This window comes from Trachinotus anak, unplaced genomic scaffold (genome assembly GCF_046630095.1).
Source record: "Trachinotus anak isolate AG129_WGS33_773 ecotype Australia unplaced genomic scaffold, CSIRO_AGI_Tana_v1 ptg000032l, whole genome shotgun sequence".
Taxonomy (NCBI): domain Eukaryota; kingdom Metazoa; phylum Chordata; class Actinopteri; order Carangiformes; family Carangidae; genus Trachinotus; species Trachinotus anak.
Genome location: NW_027273883.1, coordinates 25,944,353 through 25,962,467, shown reverse-complemented (window position 1 = coordinate 25,962,467; position 18,115 = coordinate 25,944,353). Strand labels below are relative to the sequence as shown.

Here is an 18,115-nt window from a genome sequence, read left to right as displayed (position 1 = left end):
AATCAATAAAAGGCTGATGAAGCCTCACTGTGTATCCTGCTCTGCTCAACATGATCGCCAATGACCCAGATGATGACACACTTCAATAGTTTCCAGCTGAGATGCTGAGTTATAATTCGTGGAGGTCCAGATTATGACTGGGAGCCAGTGCCAGGCTCTCCTCTGGTCTTCTCCCCTGGACAGGAACCACACAGAGCCGGGACCACACGGTCTTTATTTATCACTGCTCCGCCACACAGACTTAATCCCTCATACAGAGCCTGGTGGAAAGCCTCATTCCAGAGCTGACAAAAACCTCCCCCACACTGTTAATGCTGCTCTCACTCCCACTCCTCCGGACGCCACCCGTCCCATCGCTTTCAGACATGGGGGGGCAACATGATTCACCTGCCTTTATATTTTAGGATTATTTAGGCTTTATAGAGTCTCACACAGCTCATCAAAAAAGGAGCAGATGTGGATAAAACACCCAAACCCTGACCTGTACCTGGAAACATGTGGGGCCGAAATAAACTGGAAACCACAAGTTAAAGTGTGTTACTACCCAACAGAGACACACAAAGAGACAGATCAACACTCAGCTGAAGCCTTGTTGACTTTAACTGGATTTTATTGTTGCACAGAACCAGGACTGTGGATTCTGCCCTCCATCACTTCCAGTGAAAGGGATCTTTAAGCAATGTGCAAGTTGAGACTGGAAATCAGACCACCTGGCTCCTCCCACCTGTCTCTCTCTCTGCTCTGCCCAGCCCCTCACTTGTCTCAGCTGAAAGACAGGTTGTGTCAACTGAACCCCTGTTAAGGTACAGTTAAGGTAGACATGAACTCTCTCTGCTCAGTGTGTCTATGTTTAGTTATTCCTCTGCCTCCTTTAGTGATGACGACACATGATGAAGGTGTGTTGTTGTGATGCGGGTGAGGTCTGAACATTTGATGGTGTTTACTCTGAGGGTTGTTTGCATCATTAGACCAAAGCTACACTGAAACAGTTTGACATCAACTCCTCCTTCCCCTCCTGCTCCGCCGTCTGTCTCCTGAACTGCAGAGTCCTGTTTGTTTTCACTCCTCCTTTGATCATAGATCAGCTGATGAAGCATTATCACAGAGGAGGAGAGAAGGAGACAACACACACACACACACACACACACACACACACACACACACACACACACACACATATAGAGCTCTGAGTTTCCTTGAAACTTAAATAATTTATTTACCACTAGAGCACCACAACAATACTGTGTTACAATACAGCATAGTGGGTCACAATATCATCATCATCATCATCATCATCATCATCATTATCAAAACAACAACAAATACATAAACATAAACAATAACAGCTCTACGTGACAGAGTCGGTGCCTCGCTCTCTTTCTCCTGCTCTTCAGTAAGTCCACTGGCACTGAGCGCCCACAGGGGCTGGGGTCCGGGGCTGGGGTCAGGGGTCTAGATCAACACTGTGTATTTCATAAAGGGGGGTGGGGTGTGGGTGTGGGGGAAGAAAACTAGAAAACTTTTAAAATAGAAAATGAAAACAGCATCAGTGCAATTAGTGTTTAATTAGAGACAGATGACGATGACAGAGCTGTGGCAGTTAGAGGGTGAAACAAAGGCAGCAAGACAACACACTGATGACACTACACCACTAACTGCTGAGCCGCAGGGTGATGGTGGAGCTCTTATCTCCTCCTCATTAACACTTTCGTTATCTCTCAACTCCAGCAGCTCCTCCCCCAGTGTCGCTCCTTCATCACTTACCAAAGACCACATATCCATTGTCTTGACCCACCACCCTGAGTGACGGAACCCCCCCTCCCCCCATCACAGTAAAGACACCGTTCTGGTCTGTTCATGAAGGTCTGTTGTTCTTTGTCTGAATCTGGTGACCACATGATGAAGTGAAGAGGAGTACATCTCTGATGAAGCTCACCTGCTGACGGAGGCAGTGGAGGTGTAGTAACATCACCTGTACTACACTGTAGAATACACTGTGTTACTGCAACACCTGAGTTCAAACTCATCAGCCTGATTTAATGAAGAAGTGACAGGTGACACACGGTGATGTCACCACAGCAAAGGCTGATGGGAAACAAACCATAGGTCAGAGTGTGGACTACAGTGACACATGATCCACACCTGCACTCAGGTGTAGAAACAGTTTGGTGTGAACTCACAGGGGCCAACGCACCTTAAGTTTTCTGCTTGAGTAAAACACTTAAGGTTGAATTTCTCCTTAGCTGAGGGAGTTTCTTAAGGGTGTTGCACTGAATCTCGTTAAAGATGACGGAAAAAGGTTCAGTAATTCACAGCAGTAAAATCCTCCTGTTTCCATGGAGACCGCTGATTTTCTGCCATTAGCACCTTTGAGAAGCTGGTAACAGTAAAGGAGAGCGCTGCTATCTCGTGGACATGAAACTCCTCTACTACACCTGACCGGAAAGATCTTGTGACATAAAACAACTGTTAAGCTGCAAACAGTAGAAGGATCCAACTGTGGACAATAAACTGACTTCCTCTCAGATCAGCGACCTGGAGACACCTTTAACGATGAGGGACTGATCTTCATCACAGAGCATCATCACCATAACCTCAGCATGTTGAGATAGGACAGAGTCAGAGGAACTGAATCTGTTACTAACTGACTGATGTGATTCCTTAAAGACTTAAATACTAAAGTGAACAGTTTAAGGAAAACTTAAGGAGAACACTTAAGGTGTTTTTATTTTAAGAAAACCTTAACTCAGACTTAAGGTGTTTTGTGTCACTCGCCCCTGAACCCTGAACTTTAACCTGCAAATACTTCGGGCTTATGGGAAATAGAGTTTGTGATTTAAGGTTTTAAGATGAACCTGTTCAAAGGAAACATGGATCATTCTGATTCTGAGCTCATTAAATAAGATAATTAATAATTCACCAGAGTGATCCTCTCAGCTCCAGGTGATGAGTTCCTTTTTAATGAATGAATGAATGAACATGGACTCAGCAGCTGTTGTATCATCTGTGTGAGGTCAATGCTGTTTGACTGAACATGAACAACAACAGGATGGAATGAAGAGAAAATGACTAACAAAGACAAGGAGGAGAAGGAGGAGGTGAGGAGTGGGGGCAGAGGGTGGAGGGGACAGAGGGTGGGTGAAGGGGCTGTGTTACGTTTTTCACATATAGACACTCATCAGTTAAACTTCCAGTGTTTGTCTTCCTCTCGTGTCTTGGTGTGTGAGGTGGTGAATGTTGACAGGACCTTAAAATGCCAGAAGACACACCTGTACAAAAGCCATATCTGTATGTGTGTGTGTGTTGTGTGTATGTGTAGTGTATATGTACAGTGGGGTCACAATTGTCCAGGTTCAGTCTTTGATACCACCGCTATCATCATGTAATGTCTTCTTATCAGGAAACAGGAACCGGGGCTGGGACTGGGACTGAGGTCTGATCATCAAACATCATTAAAGTGTTCGTTAGTGAACCAAGTAAGTGGGAAACAGGATCAATGAAGACCAGATTTTCTCTGAGTTTTTTTTTGACGACTCCACCGTCACACTGATCCTCTGCTGACAGTCACATCCTCAGGCTCTTCACTGGGACCAGGTGTTGCCTCAACTCATGCTCATGTCATGTGATGATGTGAAGTTCAGTGTCTGTAGGATCTTAGTGACATGTGGAGGCGTCACTCAGACGTGAGCAGCACCACACGACTGACACCAGAGAGTCAACACACAACAAACTGTAACCTGGAGCCCCGAGTTCATCGTGACAGCTGTGTGTGAACAGTGTGAACACACACTCTGCAGAGCCACACTGTCTCCTGCCTCTGCACTGCACTGGTATCAAAGTCTGTGGTATCCTGGTCCTGGTCCAGGCACTGGTACTGGTACTGTGTGTGTTTGTGTGAAAACACTGCTGTGGTTAAAGTTGTGCATGAAAAAGTACAGTTGTGGTTTCACTGTATGTCTGCCACTGTGTGTGTGTGTATGTGTGTATGTGTGTGCTGGCTTCTATAGGCTTCTAGCTGCACTTGCAGGACTTGACCTTCATGTTGGAGAGCTGCTCGATCTTGGGGGTCTTGCCGATGTAGTAGAGGATGGTGAGGGGCTCCAGGTCCTGGGAGACGCAGCAGGGCGAGGCCGAAGCTTCAGGGTTGATGGTGTTGTACAGACCTAACACCTGGAGCACCAGAATCAGAGCCATGAATACAACATCACACCCCACAGACTGTTTGACCTTTGACCCTGTCCATACCTTGGAATGCTGGGTGTCAGCGCTCCACAGGTATGGGCACGCCCCGGCACAGAAGTTGGCCTCGTAACCCTTCGGCTCGTGGATCCACCTCCAGCCCAGGTCCTTCTTGAAATCGATGTAGAGCGAGCGTAAGCAGCAGTTGTCCTGAACATTTCTACACAGAGAGAAGGGGACAGGTGAGTCAGGGTGAGACAGGTACAGGTTCAGTCATACCTGTGTTATAATCATGAGCGGGACATAGTTGTGACTGTTGTGTCTTTTGTGATGAACTGTGGTGGTTGTGTCTGTGGAGTCCGGAACCAGTCACTGCTGAAGTCCATGAACTGTGCTGGTTCTCCTCAGTCCTCCTGAGCAGCTGCTGCAGTGAGTAAAGATGGGAGGAGCCTTTGTGATGTCACAGAGTGAGCTGCTCCACTGTCCACCATCTTGCCAGTGTCTGACTCCACCCTTAACTCCCAGCTCATCCAAAAATGGGCAAAAAGGTGGGTGTGTGGGTGGAGCCAATTTATGACAAGACACGTGTCACTCAAAGAGGCCATGCCCTCAATTTTCCATCCCTTGAGTCCTTAATAAAATGTAAACAGGTGAGTTCTATAAAATTCAGCCCATACAGTTGTCATGAAGGAGAAAATAAACTCCAAAGACCAAAACAGTTTTTGTACCAGGCTGTAAACATGTTTATTTCTGCTGTAAAATTGGACATTTTAACATGGGAGTCTATGGGGACTGACTCACTGTTAGAGCCAGACTCTAGTGGTCATTAGAGGAACTGCAGCTTTTAGCTCTTCACTGTTGATGCTTCAGGTTTCAGACCTGGAGGTTGATGCTTGACTGAAGCTGATAAAAGAACTGATGAGAATGAAGAGTAACTCCAGGCCTCATGACTCTCTCCTTTAATCACATCACAGCCTCTGAGGACACGACGTAATAATTTAAGTTTTTTTAACTTTAATGATACAAAACATGATGCAGCCCTGAGATTACGAAATTCACTGTGTGTATGTGTATGTGTGTGTGGACTTCAGGTCAGTACTTGGAGCAGTAGGCAGCGTCCAGGGCTCTCTTGGACCGGTGGTTCTTGTGCAGGGCCTGGGACTGGGACTCCAGCCGATACGAGGGCAGCAGCATGAGGAGGAGGTGAGGGGCCCGGGCACTGTGCCGCCGCTTCTTAAACACCTTCAGGTCTCCACCGTGGATGAAGCTGTCATCAATACCTGGTGATATCAGAGATCAGAGATCAGAGTGACAGGTGGGACAGATGTGACAGGAGTGACAGGAGTGACAGGTGTGACAGGAGTGACAGGTGTGACAGGTGTGACAGGAGTGACAGGTGTGACAGGAGTGGCAGGAGTGACAGGTGTGACAGGAGTGACAGATGTGACAGGTGTGGCAGGAGTGACAGGTGTGACAGGTGTGGCAGGAGTGACAGGAGTGGCAGGAGTGACAGGTGTGACAGGAGTGACAGATGTGACAGGCGTGACAGGAGTGACAGATGTGACAGATGTGACAGGAGTGACAGATGTGACAGGTGAGAGATGTGACAGGTGTGACAGATGTGACAGGAGTGACAGATGTGACAGGTGAGAGATGTGACAGGTGTGACAGATGTGACAGGAGTGACAGATGTGACAGGAGTGACAGGTGTAACAGTGAGCAGCTGGTTCAGTCATTATAAAGATCTGACATGTCTCCAGCAGGAACCAGAGGAGCTGAGCCTCAGAGTGCTGCAGCCTTTAAACAGGGGATTAGTCAAACTGCTTCATCTTCATCACGTCACAGGTAGAAACACTCATTAGTCCAGATGTGATAAGAAAAATACGATCAGCTCTAGATGTTGACAACCCATTCAAACTCATAAACACAATGACTCTTTCTGAAGCTCCTGTCCCTGCTCACATCAGTGAACATGGGACATGAGGGCCCCTGAGGGCCCCTGTGTTGTTGACTGAAGGCCCTGGGATTACGGTGACCCACCTCAGACTTGTTAGGACCCTCAGCTGTTCACTGCTGCTTGACTGAGCCTCTAACAGTGTGAGCTGATTTAAAGATCTGTGTCTTCAGTCGAGTTTCACACCCACATGATGGTGGAGTCAGTCTGGACCAGGAAAACCAGGAAAACCTGATCAGATCAGAACCACCATGAGTCTATCAACTGACCCTCAAAACCACTGTCTGTCATGGTCTGATCTGTAGGAATCTTTATGTTTGGACTCTTGAGTTGGACTTCTGGGTTATTTCCCATCTTATTTTGATACTATGTCCCTGGTGTGTGTCATGTTAGTTTACTTCCTGTCTTTGTCTTGTGCCCCCCCACCTTGTTGATTGTCTGCCCCGCCCTAATGTGTTTCACCTGTGTTCAGTCACCATTGTGTGTATTTAGTCTCTGTGCTCCCCACTGTCTTCGTCTGTTCAAGACAAACATCATCCTGTGAATTCCTGTGGATCTCTGGTTTCGCTTCCTGTTCCTTGTGCTGCAGTGTTCTTGGACTTGGTTTTTGTTCCTGCCTGGTTTGATTTGGATTCTTGTTTTTGTAAGTTCTTTCTATGATTAAATTCATCTTCTTCCATCTACCCTTTTTTCGGTAGATTGTCTACATTTGAGTTCAGCATTCTGACCAGTCATTACACTTTCTTGCCACTGCACTCCTGGTTCTGGTGGGTTTTCTGGACTAACCCCAGACTCACCTGCGAAGCGCGCCTCCAGCTCCTCGCTCTTGTTGGGAATAATGTAGTTGTTGGACGGTACAAACGTGCAGCAGGGGCAGTGCAGGCTGATCTTGAATCCACTGTTTCTGTCTGTGGAGAAACACATCCAGGTGATGCCACCAGGTAACACATGTGGTGGGGGAGGGGACACGCTGATGGGACATTACACACTCACCTCTGTGGTTCAGCCACTCACTCACTGCCTCTGTGACGTCAAACGACAGCCACTCCCCCTCCGTCTGCGTTCGGACCACCTTGCTGTCGATGTACCTCTGTGTCGGGGACGTCAGGTCTTTGTGTCCTAAAATCTGTGGACAAACCAGAGACAGAGGTCAGAGGTTATCAAAAAGTCTTACCTGTAATAATGAGGCAACACAGTCAGACTGTCTCAAATACCCAGAGTTCACTGCACCACGGTCCAACAAATCTCTGTCTAACCTGAACAGTTCAGGAAAGAGACAGGATGTGAACAACAACATGTTACCTGACCTGAACCCCCCACCTTGACCTGACCAACACCTGAGCAGCACTGGAACACCTCAACACTCATCATGACAGCATGAAAACTAACACAGGTGAAAACACATCCTGTAGGAACCATGGTGAGATCCGTCTGTCCCAGGATGAACGATGACACTGAGGAGCCATCAGGGAGGAACAGAAACAGGAGGATGTTTGTTCTGGAGACCTGCAGCTAGTCTCATGGTGATCCTGTATTTGTGAAACCAGAGGGTCACGATAGTGAGAGGAAGTTAGTCTTTGGACAACATCTCTACACACCTGTTATCTGCAGAGATATAGTGAGTCAGTCTGGACAGAAGACCTGGACCATCTGACAGTGTCTCACATCACAGGTTCAAGTCTTCCTGTCTTGTCACTCTGTGGTCCTGAGGTCCTGTGGTTCTGCTGTTCTGTGGTTCTGAGGTTCCGGGTGCTGTGGTCCTGTGGTTCTGTAAAGCTCTAGTTTAGTGGTAGACTGCAGCCCTACATGTACTGTGTGTTAAACCAGGTGTGATCGAGCTCCTCCACCACCTGAATCTCTACCTTGATGGATTGATGGATTGATGGATTGATGGACTGTTGGACGGAAGGACTGTTGGACTGATGGACTGAAAAGTTTCAGGTGGTGACAGGTTTGGAAGAGCTGGAAGTGGTTGTAGAGATGTCGTGGTTCAGACTCTTATCTGACCTTAGAGCTTCAGCCTGGACAATCACATAATACATCCACACAACAGACACACAACACGTCCACACAGCAGACAAAGGAGCGGGTGCAGCAGCCTCGGAGGACGTGGGCTGAGGTCTGACCACCTGCTCTTTCCTCTGTGATGGCCTGAGCAGGTCTGGGAGGAGCACGGAGAGTGAATCCAGATGCTGACAGACCCGTGTTACTCTGCTGTCCTTCAGAACCCAGTGTTTGTGTTGGCTCATCTCTGTCTAATGTGTAAAACACTTCTGCTTCAGCTTCCACTCTCGTCTCCTGTTAGAGCTGTTGTGGGAAACCTTAGGAGGAGACGCAAACAAAACCTCCGTCTGTCTGAAATCTGGATCCTGAGTCGGGATCTGTTGGACACAGCAGCAAACACTGGCTCAGTCTCTGTCCCTCTGCTTCTCTGCTTCCTGCTCATTTAGTTTGAAAGATTATTGATCCAAATATTTATCAGAAAATGATCAGCTGTGACATGGGTTAGTCAGGTGTGATTGATCAGGTAGGATTGATCAGGTGTGATTGATTGGGTGGGATTGGTCAGTTGTGATTGATTGGGTGGAATTGGTCATTCAGTTTGTACTCTCAAAAGGCCTCAGTAATCACCTGGCTGCAGCACTAGGTCAGTGCTGTGGTCCTGCTGAAGTTTACCTTCCTGTACAGATCTAACACATCATGACCAAAGACGATTCCAGGAAACAGAAAAACTGGTGACCACAGGAGACAAACTGGTGGATTTGAGCGAACTGTCAGGCTCCAGGACAGTGTCAGGGAGAGACTTCAAATCCTGTCTCAGTATAAAGCTTAATATTGTTGAATCCGCTCGACTGTCAGTGTTGACTTCATGTGGAGAACCTGAGCCCGGGATGACAGAATGTTTCCTTCTTTTGAATGTAAACGTTATGGACTGTTAAGGAGCCATTCACAAGACTCTTTGGATGAAACAATTTAGGGTCATCAGACTGAAAGAGGCAGCCACAGCTTGGCAATGAGGCCAAGGAGAAGTGTATGATTTCCTATGGTGATAGTAGCCTTGCAGGTGGGACCGATGATGGCAAGACAGGCCATGAAGAGATCCCTCTGATGGATTGTGTGATCATCACCCTACAGTCACCTTGTGAAATTGACAATAGTGGTGAATATGTGGTTATATATGTGAAACTATGGCAGGACAAATTAAATCTGATATTAAAATAATACTACAAATAATGATGATAATAAATTGATACATTAATTTGAAAACAAGCCAGTATTGTTTTGACATTGGAAAAGGCATCAGCTGATGGCTCTGATGATGGTCGATCACTGAGCTCATTGTCCATACACAACCCTGCTGGAAGTGATGGAGGACAAAATTCCATGTTCATCTGAAGTTAACACTTCAGCAGTCAGAGTGGGTACATCCAAAGTCACAGGTTATCAGTGTAATGTTCCCTCTTTGTGTTTCTTTGGTGAACTGTGGAGGACGGACAGAAACACAAAGATGGAAGTTTGTTCTAATGAGATGATCAGATAAATGTCACACAGGAGGAGAACTGTGGACTTTGTCCGCTTCACTGTCACTGACATTAAGGAAAGGTCTATCAGTGCAAACAGTAGGAACGATCACAACATGAACACTGCCACAAAGTTTATCCTTTAAAAGTTCCTCAAACCAACTCTGAACTATTTTAAAAGACTTGTGAGTGTTACACAGTGTGTGATGACTGTATTTTCTTCCCAGGCCTCTGTTGTAATTCAATTCCTGATTAATTTAAGTTTAGCTAACCAACAAACCAACAAGAGAAAGTCAGACCTTCATCAACCTCTCAGTCTGTCAGTGTGAGTATAATCGGTCTCCCTGTGCAGTGTCAGGGACAAACACAGCAGCAGCACATATTACAGAGAGCTTGCTCCAGATCATGTGATGTTTATCAGGTCATAGTTTTAACGGACAGAAACTCATCATGTACAGTTTAACCACAGGAGAGAGACGGTGACCTCAGAGGAGGAGTCATCTCAGTGTGTGATCTACAGAAGCATCTGCAGGACATTTATCACAGGCTGAGATATTTTCAAACATTTACACGAGGTGTTAAGTTGTGCTATTTATAGACGTGAATAAGAGAGAGAGTGTGTGTGTGTGTGTGTGTGTGTGTGTGTGTGTGTGTGTGTGTGTGTGTGTGTGTGTGTGTGTGTGTGTGTGTGTGTGAGTGAGAGAGAGAATGTTATCAGGTCTCCCTCTTTGTACCGGTCCGTCCCTTCCTCCCTCACACATTTACAGACTCAGTGTTTGTGTGAGAAAATCTCCTGAGTTTAATTCAGCTGTCATCTGGAGGTAAACACTGACCGACTGAGGTTCAGAGGAACCTGACAGAAGAACTTGACAGAAGGTGTGTGCACCTGGTAGAGCTCGATCCGCTGCTCAGACACTCTTGCTCCAGGGTTCTGGAGACGGAAGATCCTGAGCTCTGCCTTCACCAGGTTGGACGCATTCTTCTCCATGGAAGACACGTCAAAGGTCAGCCGCCTGAAGTACGGGTTGAAGTGTGTCGGAGAGATGACGTCTGCAAAGAAGAAGAAAGAGCTGTGAGCTGAGGCCAGGTGTGTGACAAACACACAAGTAAGTGGGAGGGGGCGGGGTTTAGAGACAGGTTAAAGGTTTACTTTGACACTGACATTGGGACAGATCTGCACTGACATGTAACTCTCATAGTCACTGAAGACTGTGTCCAGGCCCAATCCGTGATAACCCTGATGACATCACTATGACATCATCAGGGTTTCTTGGTGCCTGAACAGACTGTGACAGAGACCAGAGGGCGTCAGATAACACACTCCAACAGACACACACACAAACACAGACACACACACTGAGCAGCACAACCCCCTAACAATGAGAAACGTGTGTGTTAATGTGTTTGACAGACACTGACACGGGAGCGGGTGACACACACATGTGTTACCATGTCTGACAGAAGCTGCTGAACACACACATGAAGAGTAAAACTGGAAAACGTGTGTGGAACTGTGTGTGTGTGTGTGTGTGTGTGTGTGTGTGTGTGGAGGGGGGCGGGGGAGGGGGGGGGGTGCAGTGTTTGCCAGAGTCCCACAGCTCTGAGAGTTCAGATCCTGGAGGTCTGATGTCTGTAATGTAAGACAGAGACTGGATCAGACACAAACTGTGGTCTGTTTATGAAACAGCAACCAGACCTACACACACACACACACACACACACACACACACACACACACACACACACACACACACACACACACACACACATGATAGTGATAAAACAAGATAAAATGAAAGAACTGAGAGAGTCAGTTGACTGAGCGGGAGGACTGTCTTCCTCTTCTTCTACAGTCTCTTGATGAGCACAGTCTTCCTCCTCTTAATCCACACAGAAACACAGTCACTGTGTTTAAATGCTCCTCTTTACTCCACCTGCTCCACAGTCAGGACTGTATCCACACCTGTATCCACACCTGTGTCAGAAGGTGATGTGACTGCCTCATCTCAGGATTCACTACACTATTCCTGACTCATTATATTTGTCTCATGAATCTGATTTGTGTTGAACTCTCCATAAATAAAAAAATAAAAAGTGAAATAAATGAAGTCAGAGAATCAGAGACATGAGTTGTTAAAACCTTTAACGTGAGGAGCTCAGTTGGATGTGACATGTTGAGGTCACTTTAAGAAGCTTCCCTCAGTCCCAGCTTCGGTTCATCAGTCAAACAACATCAGCATCACATCAGGAGGTAAAAACATCTGTCCAGCTGCATCCTGCTCTCTACAACACATCATCTGATTTATTATTTCTGTGTCTACAGCAGATTCAGGGCTCTGGTCACACAGGAGGCGTTCAGGTGCAGCACTGAGTGTAGGTCACCTGTGTATCACTGTAGTTACAAGTGTAAAACATAGGAACATAGAAGCAGCCGGTCTTTACGTTTTGGTAAGTCATGCTTCATTAACCTGTTGCTGTTTAAATGGTAACCATGGATGAACAGACAGTAGCGACCATGATCACTGAACAGGTCACATGTAGACTGAGTGATGCTGAGCTTGATGACGTCTCAGGTGTGTCACCTGTCTGACCTGTCCACGTCATTCACTCAGCTCTGACTGCCGGTGGGAAAAGTCACATCCTGAGAGGATGTGAAGTGTGTGTGTGTGTGTGTGTGTGTGTGTGTGTCAGTGACCAGAGGGAAACACCCTGCAGCAGCAGACTGAGATCTACACAAGGAGTCACTGTCTGATTCAGGCTGTTTGTCCGACTGTCACATGAACCTGTGAAATACCTGCGGCTGTAAGTCTCCATTCATGTCTCCTCAAAATGTCTGTCGTCTAACAGGAACTAGGTCTTCAACAGTAGATCTACCTGTCACCACCACACCAGGAATCACCTGCTACTGCACAAACAGCAGGTGCTGCATCTTTCAGCTTCTCTCAACTATTTACACACACACACACACACACACAATCATATGAACACTGATGTGCTCATCACAAAACTTAAAACCACCTTAAAATATATTCAGCAGGTTTTCACTGTTGGTGTGTATCTGTGACAGTGGTGTGTATCTACATCACATAAACACAACACAGAAACAACAACATGTATTTTTTATGCTTACATTAAGACAAACTGAAGTTATTGTACGTGGCTCGAAAGATCTCAGAAATACATGATCTGATAATATACTGTAATTCCTTATTGTCAGGATGTCCCAGTAACTCAGTAAAAAGCCTCCAAATGATCCAAAATGCAGCAGCACGAGTACTGACAGGAACTAGGAAACGAGATCACATCTCTCCTGTGTTAGCCTCTCTGCATTGGCTCCCTGTAAACTCCAGGATAGAATTTAAAATCATCCTCCTCACCTACAGATGCAATCATACCTTAAAGAGCTTATAGTTCCCTATTTTCCCAATAGGACACTTCGCTCTCTAAATGCAGGTCAACTTGTGGTTCCCAAAGTTTGTAAGAGTAGAATGGGGGGCAGAGCCTTCAGCTATCAGGCTCCTCTCCTGTGGAACCAGCTCCCAGTCTCGGTCCAGGATCAGACCCTTCTCTACCTGTAAGATCAGGCTTCAAACTGTCCTCTTTGATAAAGCTCATAGTTAGGGCTGGCTCGCGTATGTCCTGAACAATCCCTTAGTTATGCTGCTGTAGAGCTAGACTGCTGGTAGATTCCCATGGTGCATTGGGCTCTCTCTTTCTCTCTGTTTCTGGAGCAGCAGGATCCAGATTTACCATTACTCATTATTACTATTTACCACTGTTATCTATTATAATTATTGATGACACCATTACTGATAGTATATACAGCTGTTCCTGCACTCTCTCTCTCTCTTTTCCCCTCTCTCCTCCCCCCACCTCTCCCCTCTCCTCCAAACCCAACTGGTTGAGGCATACCCCCCCACCCTGAGCCCAGGCTGTACCTACACACTGCAGTACTCTGAGCTAACTGCTAAACATCAGCATGCTAACATGCTGGCATTCAGCAGGTATAATAGCTCAGTGTGTTAGCATGCTAACATTTAATAATTAGCTTTAAACACAAAGAACAGCTGAGGCTGATGGGACACACTGAGATTTTGACCTGATGGTGGCACGAGATGAGAGGTCGGGGGTCACTTGAGTCATTCTCTGGAGACCATGAACCCATCACAACCATCACCAACACGAAAATGGGATGAATCAGTTATTCATTCCACCTTAAACTTTAGTGATGCATTCCACCTTAAACCACAGCGATGCAGCCCACCTTAAACTACAGTGATGCAGTCCCTCTTAAACTACAGTGATGCAGTCCACCTTAAACATCAGCGATGCAGCCCACCTTAAACTACAGTGATGCAGTCCACCTTAAACCACAGGGATGCAGCCCACCTTAAACTACAGTGATGCAGCCCACCTTAAACTACAGTGATGCAGTCCACCTTAAACTACAGTGATGCAGTCCACCTCAAACTACAGTGATGCAGTCCACCTTAAACCACAGCGATGCAGTCCACCTTAAACTACAGTGATGCAGTCCACCTCAAACTACAGTGATGCAGTCCACCTTAAACCACAGCGATGCAGTCCACCTTAAACTACAGTGATGCAGTCCACCTCAAACTACAGTGATGCAGTCCACCTTAAACCACAGCGATGCAGTCCACCTTAAACTACAGTGATGAACAGGAACCTGCTGAAAACAGCACAGACCTGGACCTGCTCCTGTAAGTGGACTCTTTGATCCTGTTTCATCTCTGTGCTCCTGGTCAGGGGCCCATGTTGAACCGAGGTCAGGGGCCCATGTTGCTCCTGGTCAGGGGCCTGTGTTGAACAGAGGTCAGGGGCCCGTGTTGCTCCTGGTCAGGGGCCCGTGTTGAACAGTGTGCAGTGTGAGCAGCTGAGGAGGAAGAGCCAAGACCAACGATGCTCTGTCTCATTTCCTTCACACTGGAGCAGCTGAGGCGACTGTTTACTCTGCTGCAGCCTCATGAATGAGGCCGCTGTGCTGCAGCTCAACACTGGAGCCATTGATGAGAGGAACACACACCAACACACACACACACACACACACACACACACACACACACACACAAAGAGAGCTCAGTCCTTGGTTGGACTGATACACTGATACCAGTAGTTTGTTAGTTATTCACTCTGAATGAATTTATGATGATGATGATGATGAAGCAGCAGAGTCTCTCTCCTCCCTCTCCCCTCTCCTCCTCTCCTCTCTCCTTCCTGCAGTTCGTCTTCACAATCACCATAAAATCACCTGAGTGTGTTCATGTTTGACATTCTTGTGCAATTGTTCACACACTTACTTCTGTCAAAATGGGACTCACAACCTGACGATCCTTTACACAATGACCCACAGTGACACACACATGATTCATCTGAATGACTGTGTCAGAGCAGCAACAACACACTGATGAACTCAACACAAACACTGCTGTCTATACAATTGTGTCTGTTTCATTTTGTCTTCACACAACACAAACAGAAAACAGCTGATTTCCAGCATTGACCAGAAGGATGACGACTGCTCTCAGTCTGGTTCATGGTTTGTTATCGAAGTGAACTCCCCCACATCACCACCCTGAAGACAAATCTAAACATCAATCATGTCACCTGTCTGCTGTGTTCAGGTGTCTTCTGTGAAATATGCTCATGAGACTTTGTTCTTCTGAGGCTCAGAGGTTGGGTCACATGATCAGTCTCAGGTGTGACTGTGTGCAACTTCCTGAGGTCTCAGTGGAGTCAGGTTTGGTTCCATGGACGAAAACCAAAACCAGATACAGTCAGAGACCACAACCACATCTGGGACCTGCAGCAGGATGAACTGTCATTTTCTACCTTTGTGTGTGTGTATGGTTCAAACCTATGAGACAGTGTGTTGATCACTGAGGTGTTGGCAGGTGCGTGTCTGATCTCTGGACTTAGCGGCTCCCCCTGCCTCCAGTCTTTATGCTGAGCAAGGCTAACCATATCCTGACTCAAGCTCTGGACTCAACACACACACACACACACACACACACACACACACACAGACTGACACTGATTTGACCATCTGTAGTGGAGGTGTGAAGACAGCAGCTGATTTGTGGGTCTGCTCTCTCTGGTGGTTGTGTACTTCATTTAGGCAATGCTCAGTGAACTCCAGGATCCTCTCACACACAGCAGCTCCTCACAGTGAGTTCTGCTGGGAAATTCCAGGAGCTGGTTGAGAATGTGGGGCCTCAGTAAATCCCTGACTGCCTCCAGGCCGCGGCGCTTAGTGGAGTCCGCCCACATCACCACGACTCATCCAGACCTGACTGAACATCAGCCACCACAACTGGCGCCGCTGTGGTCTGTGTGTGTGTGTGTGTGTGTGTGTGTGTGTGTTGCTCCGTCACAGTGATGGGGCTGAGACTGGAGTGAGGCCGGTGATGTCACATCACACAGCAACATGGATGCTGCTCCTCCATGGAGCCCCTCCCTCTGAGAGAAGAGCTGATGTCACATGAGAGCTGTCACACGGGGCCAACACCGGGCCCCTGACTCCTGTAATCAGTCATTTTATTACTCATCACTCCCATTACCTCACACACCACAGGCAGAGCCTGGAAGCTGGAGCTGTGGACGAGACACTGAAGATGAGCAGAGAGTTTGAGACTGACTGTCCTCAGTGAAGGCAGCTGTTTAGATTAACTGCTGCATGGCTAACGATAGCATTAGCAACTGTTCAGTCTCACCAAGAGCTTCAGAGGTTACAATAATCTGAGCAGCTGATTTTACAGGACAGACTGGAAGCTACAGTGAAGAGACAGGATGGGGCTAGCTGTTAGCATGCTAACTTCTAGCTGTTAGCATGCTATTGTCTAGTTGTTAGCATACTAGCTCCAGTAGAAGAACAGATGTCATAGAGACAAGAGTTATTTGTCTCCACCTCAATGAAGTTTGACACTGAACTCATAACGTTTCTTCTAGACTGGTGAGTAAACAGATGCTAATGCTAACGTTAGCTATGTAGCAATAGCAAAAACTTGCATTGAGCTCCTTTGAATAATGAGAACATAAACACAAACACTGACTGTAAAGCCTGTTTTTCACTAATCAAAAAACCTGCTAACGTCAGGCTTTTGTCGGCAATGGAAAATGGAGCAATCAGCATTCAGACCTGGGTCACATGACTCTGCAGTAGACGCAGGTATTTATCGGCAATGGCTCTGATCAGCATTTATATAAATGCAATACCTGGGTGAACCTGCTCATTTTTGCCTCTTTTCCTGCTGTAACATCTTTCAGAGTGCAGACACTGTAGACACACCTGTCACCTGTCCAGGTGCTGCTACACCAGAAACACCATGGCTACACGAAGCTCTATGATGACAGAGTGAGCTGCAGCCTTGATAAGTTTTAAAAACACACAATCACTGATTACAGTATCTCACACTGAGGCTCCAACTCTTACAGGAGCAACAACCTGAGGATTAGACAGATCAGGTTTATCAGTTAGTATGGCGGCTAACAGCTCACTCTCTATCCACTGCATCTGTATGTGTGTGCTGTGATGTCATGTGATGGCATCACTCCTTGCAGTTGTGTGTGTCCTCAGTCTGATCAGAAAGACAAACTCGACTGTCAGTGGAAAAGAGGTCAATCAGCTTTTATTAGTTTAAAACCTGTTATACCTGCTAACTTTGGTGGAACAGGGAATAAGTGGCTCTGCAGCCTCAGCTCAGATCTTTAGGTCATGTTTACACTCAGCATTTTCATTAACTCACAATAAAAGAGGAAAAGATGAAAATCATGTGTAGAACAAACAACTTTTTTCTGTCCTCCTGCACTGACAATGACCTTTGACCCCTCATTTTAACCTGTGACCACTGTTGGGGTCCTGACCCTGAGGTTGACCCACTGATTAGCTCCAGTAAATCCTCTGAAGGAGGAACAGCAAAGACAGTTGTAGAGTTAAAATACAGAACTGAACTGAACAACAGCTGCTGCAAAGACAACGTCAGTAACACTTTAATTCATTATCCATGCTGTTTCACCACTGGTAGTCCAGGCTGATAAGAGCCAATCAGGAGCCACCGTGGATGTCTATGCCATCGTTTACAGAATACAACACAACCCATGTACACCACACACAGCTACGTCACTGCCTCCAGGGGCCTGATGATCAGGATCCGTCACATGAAGCTGACCCAGTGAGTGGAGCAGGACCATCTGTCAGAGACCAGTCCAGTTCAGATAATAAACCTTTTCCTGACTGAAGGAGCTCAGAGTTCAGAGAGACCCTGGTGGAGGATCCGTCAGACTCAGGCTTCCTTCCTTCCTGAGGGGGGGGGGGGGGGGGGGGCTCAGACTGCTGTGCTTGGCTGCGCTCCATCCTCTGGCCTGCAGACGCTCTGACTAGAGCCTTCGTCAGCAGAAACTTCAGACCTCTTCCTCTCTGCAGTCACACATTCAGAAACAG

The 18,115-nt window shown here is 46.8% G+C and overlaps 1 protein-coding gene across 1 annotated transcript in view; it reads right to left on the bottom strand.

The window, feature by feature from the left end:
* Positions 1 to 1,185: 1,185 nt before the first annotated feature.
* The window catches only part of tgfb2 (transforming growth factor, beta 2), a 30,387-nt gene continuing 13,457 nt past the window's right edge, over positions 1,186 to 18,115 (bottom strand). The window contains exons 2-7 of the mRNA XM_071469347.1: positions 10,541 to 10,704; positions 7,127 to 7,259; positions 6,931 to 7,041; positions 5,279 to 5,459; positions 4,246 to 4,399; positions 1,186 to 4,170 (exon numbers count right to left, since the gene is read on the bottom strand). Coding sequence (XP_071325448.1) covers positions 4,012 to 4,170; positions 4,246 to 4,399; positions 5,279 to 5,459; positions 6,931 to 7,041; positions 7,127 to 7,259; positions 10,541 to 10,704 — 902 coding nt within the window. The 3' untranslated portion in view covers positions 1,186 to 4,011. The remainder of the gene's footprint in view (positions 4,171 to 4,245; positions 4,400 to 5,278; positions 5,460 to 6,930; positions 7,042 to 7,126; positions 7,260 to 10,540; positions 10,705 to 18,115) is intronic.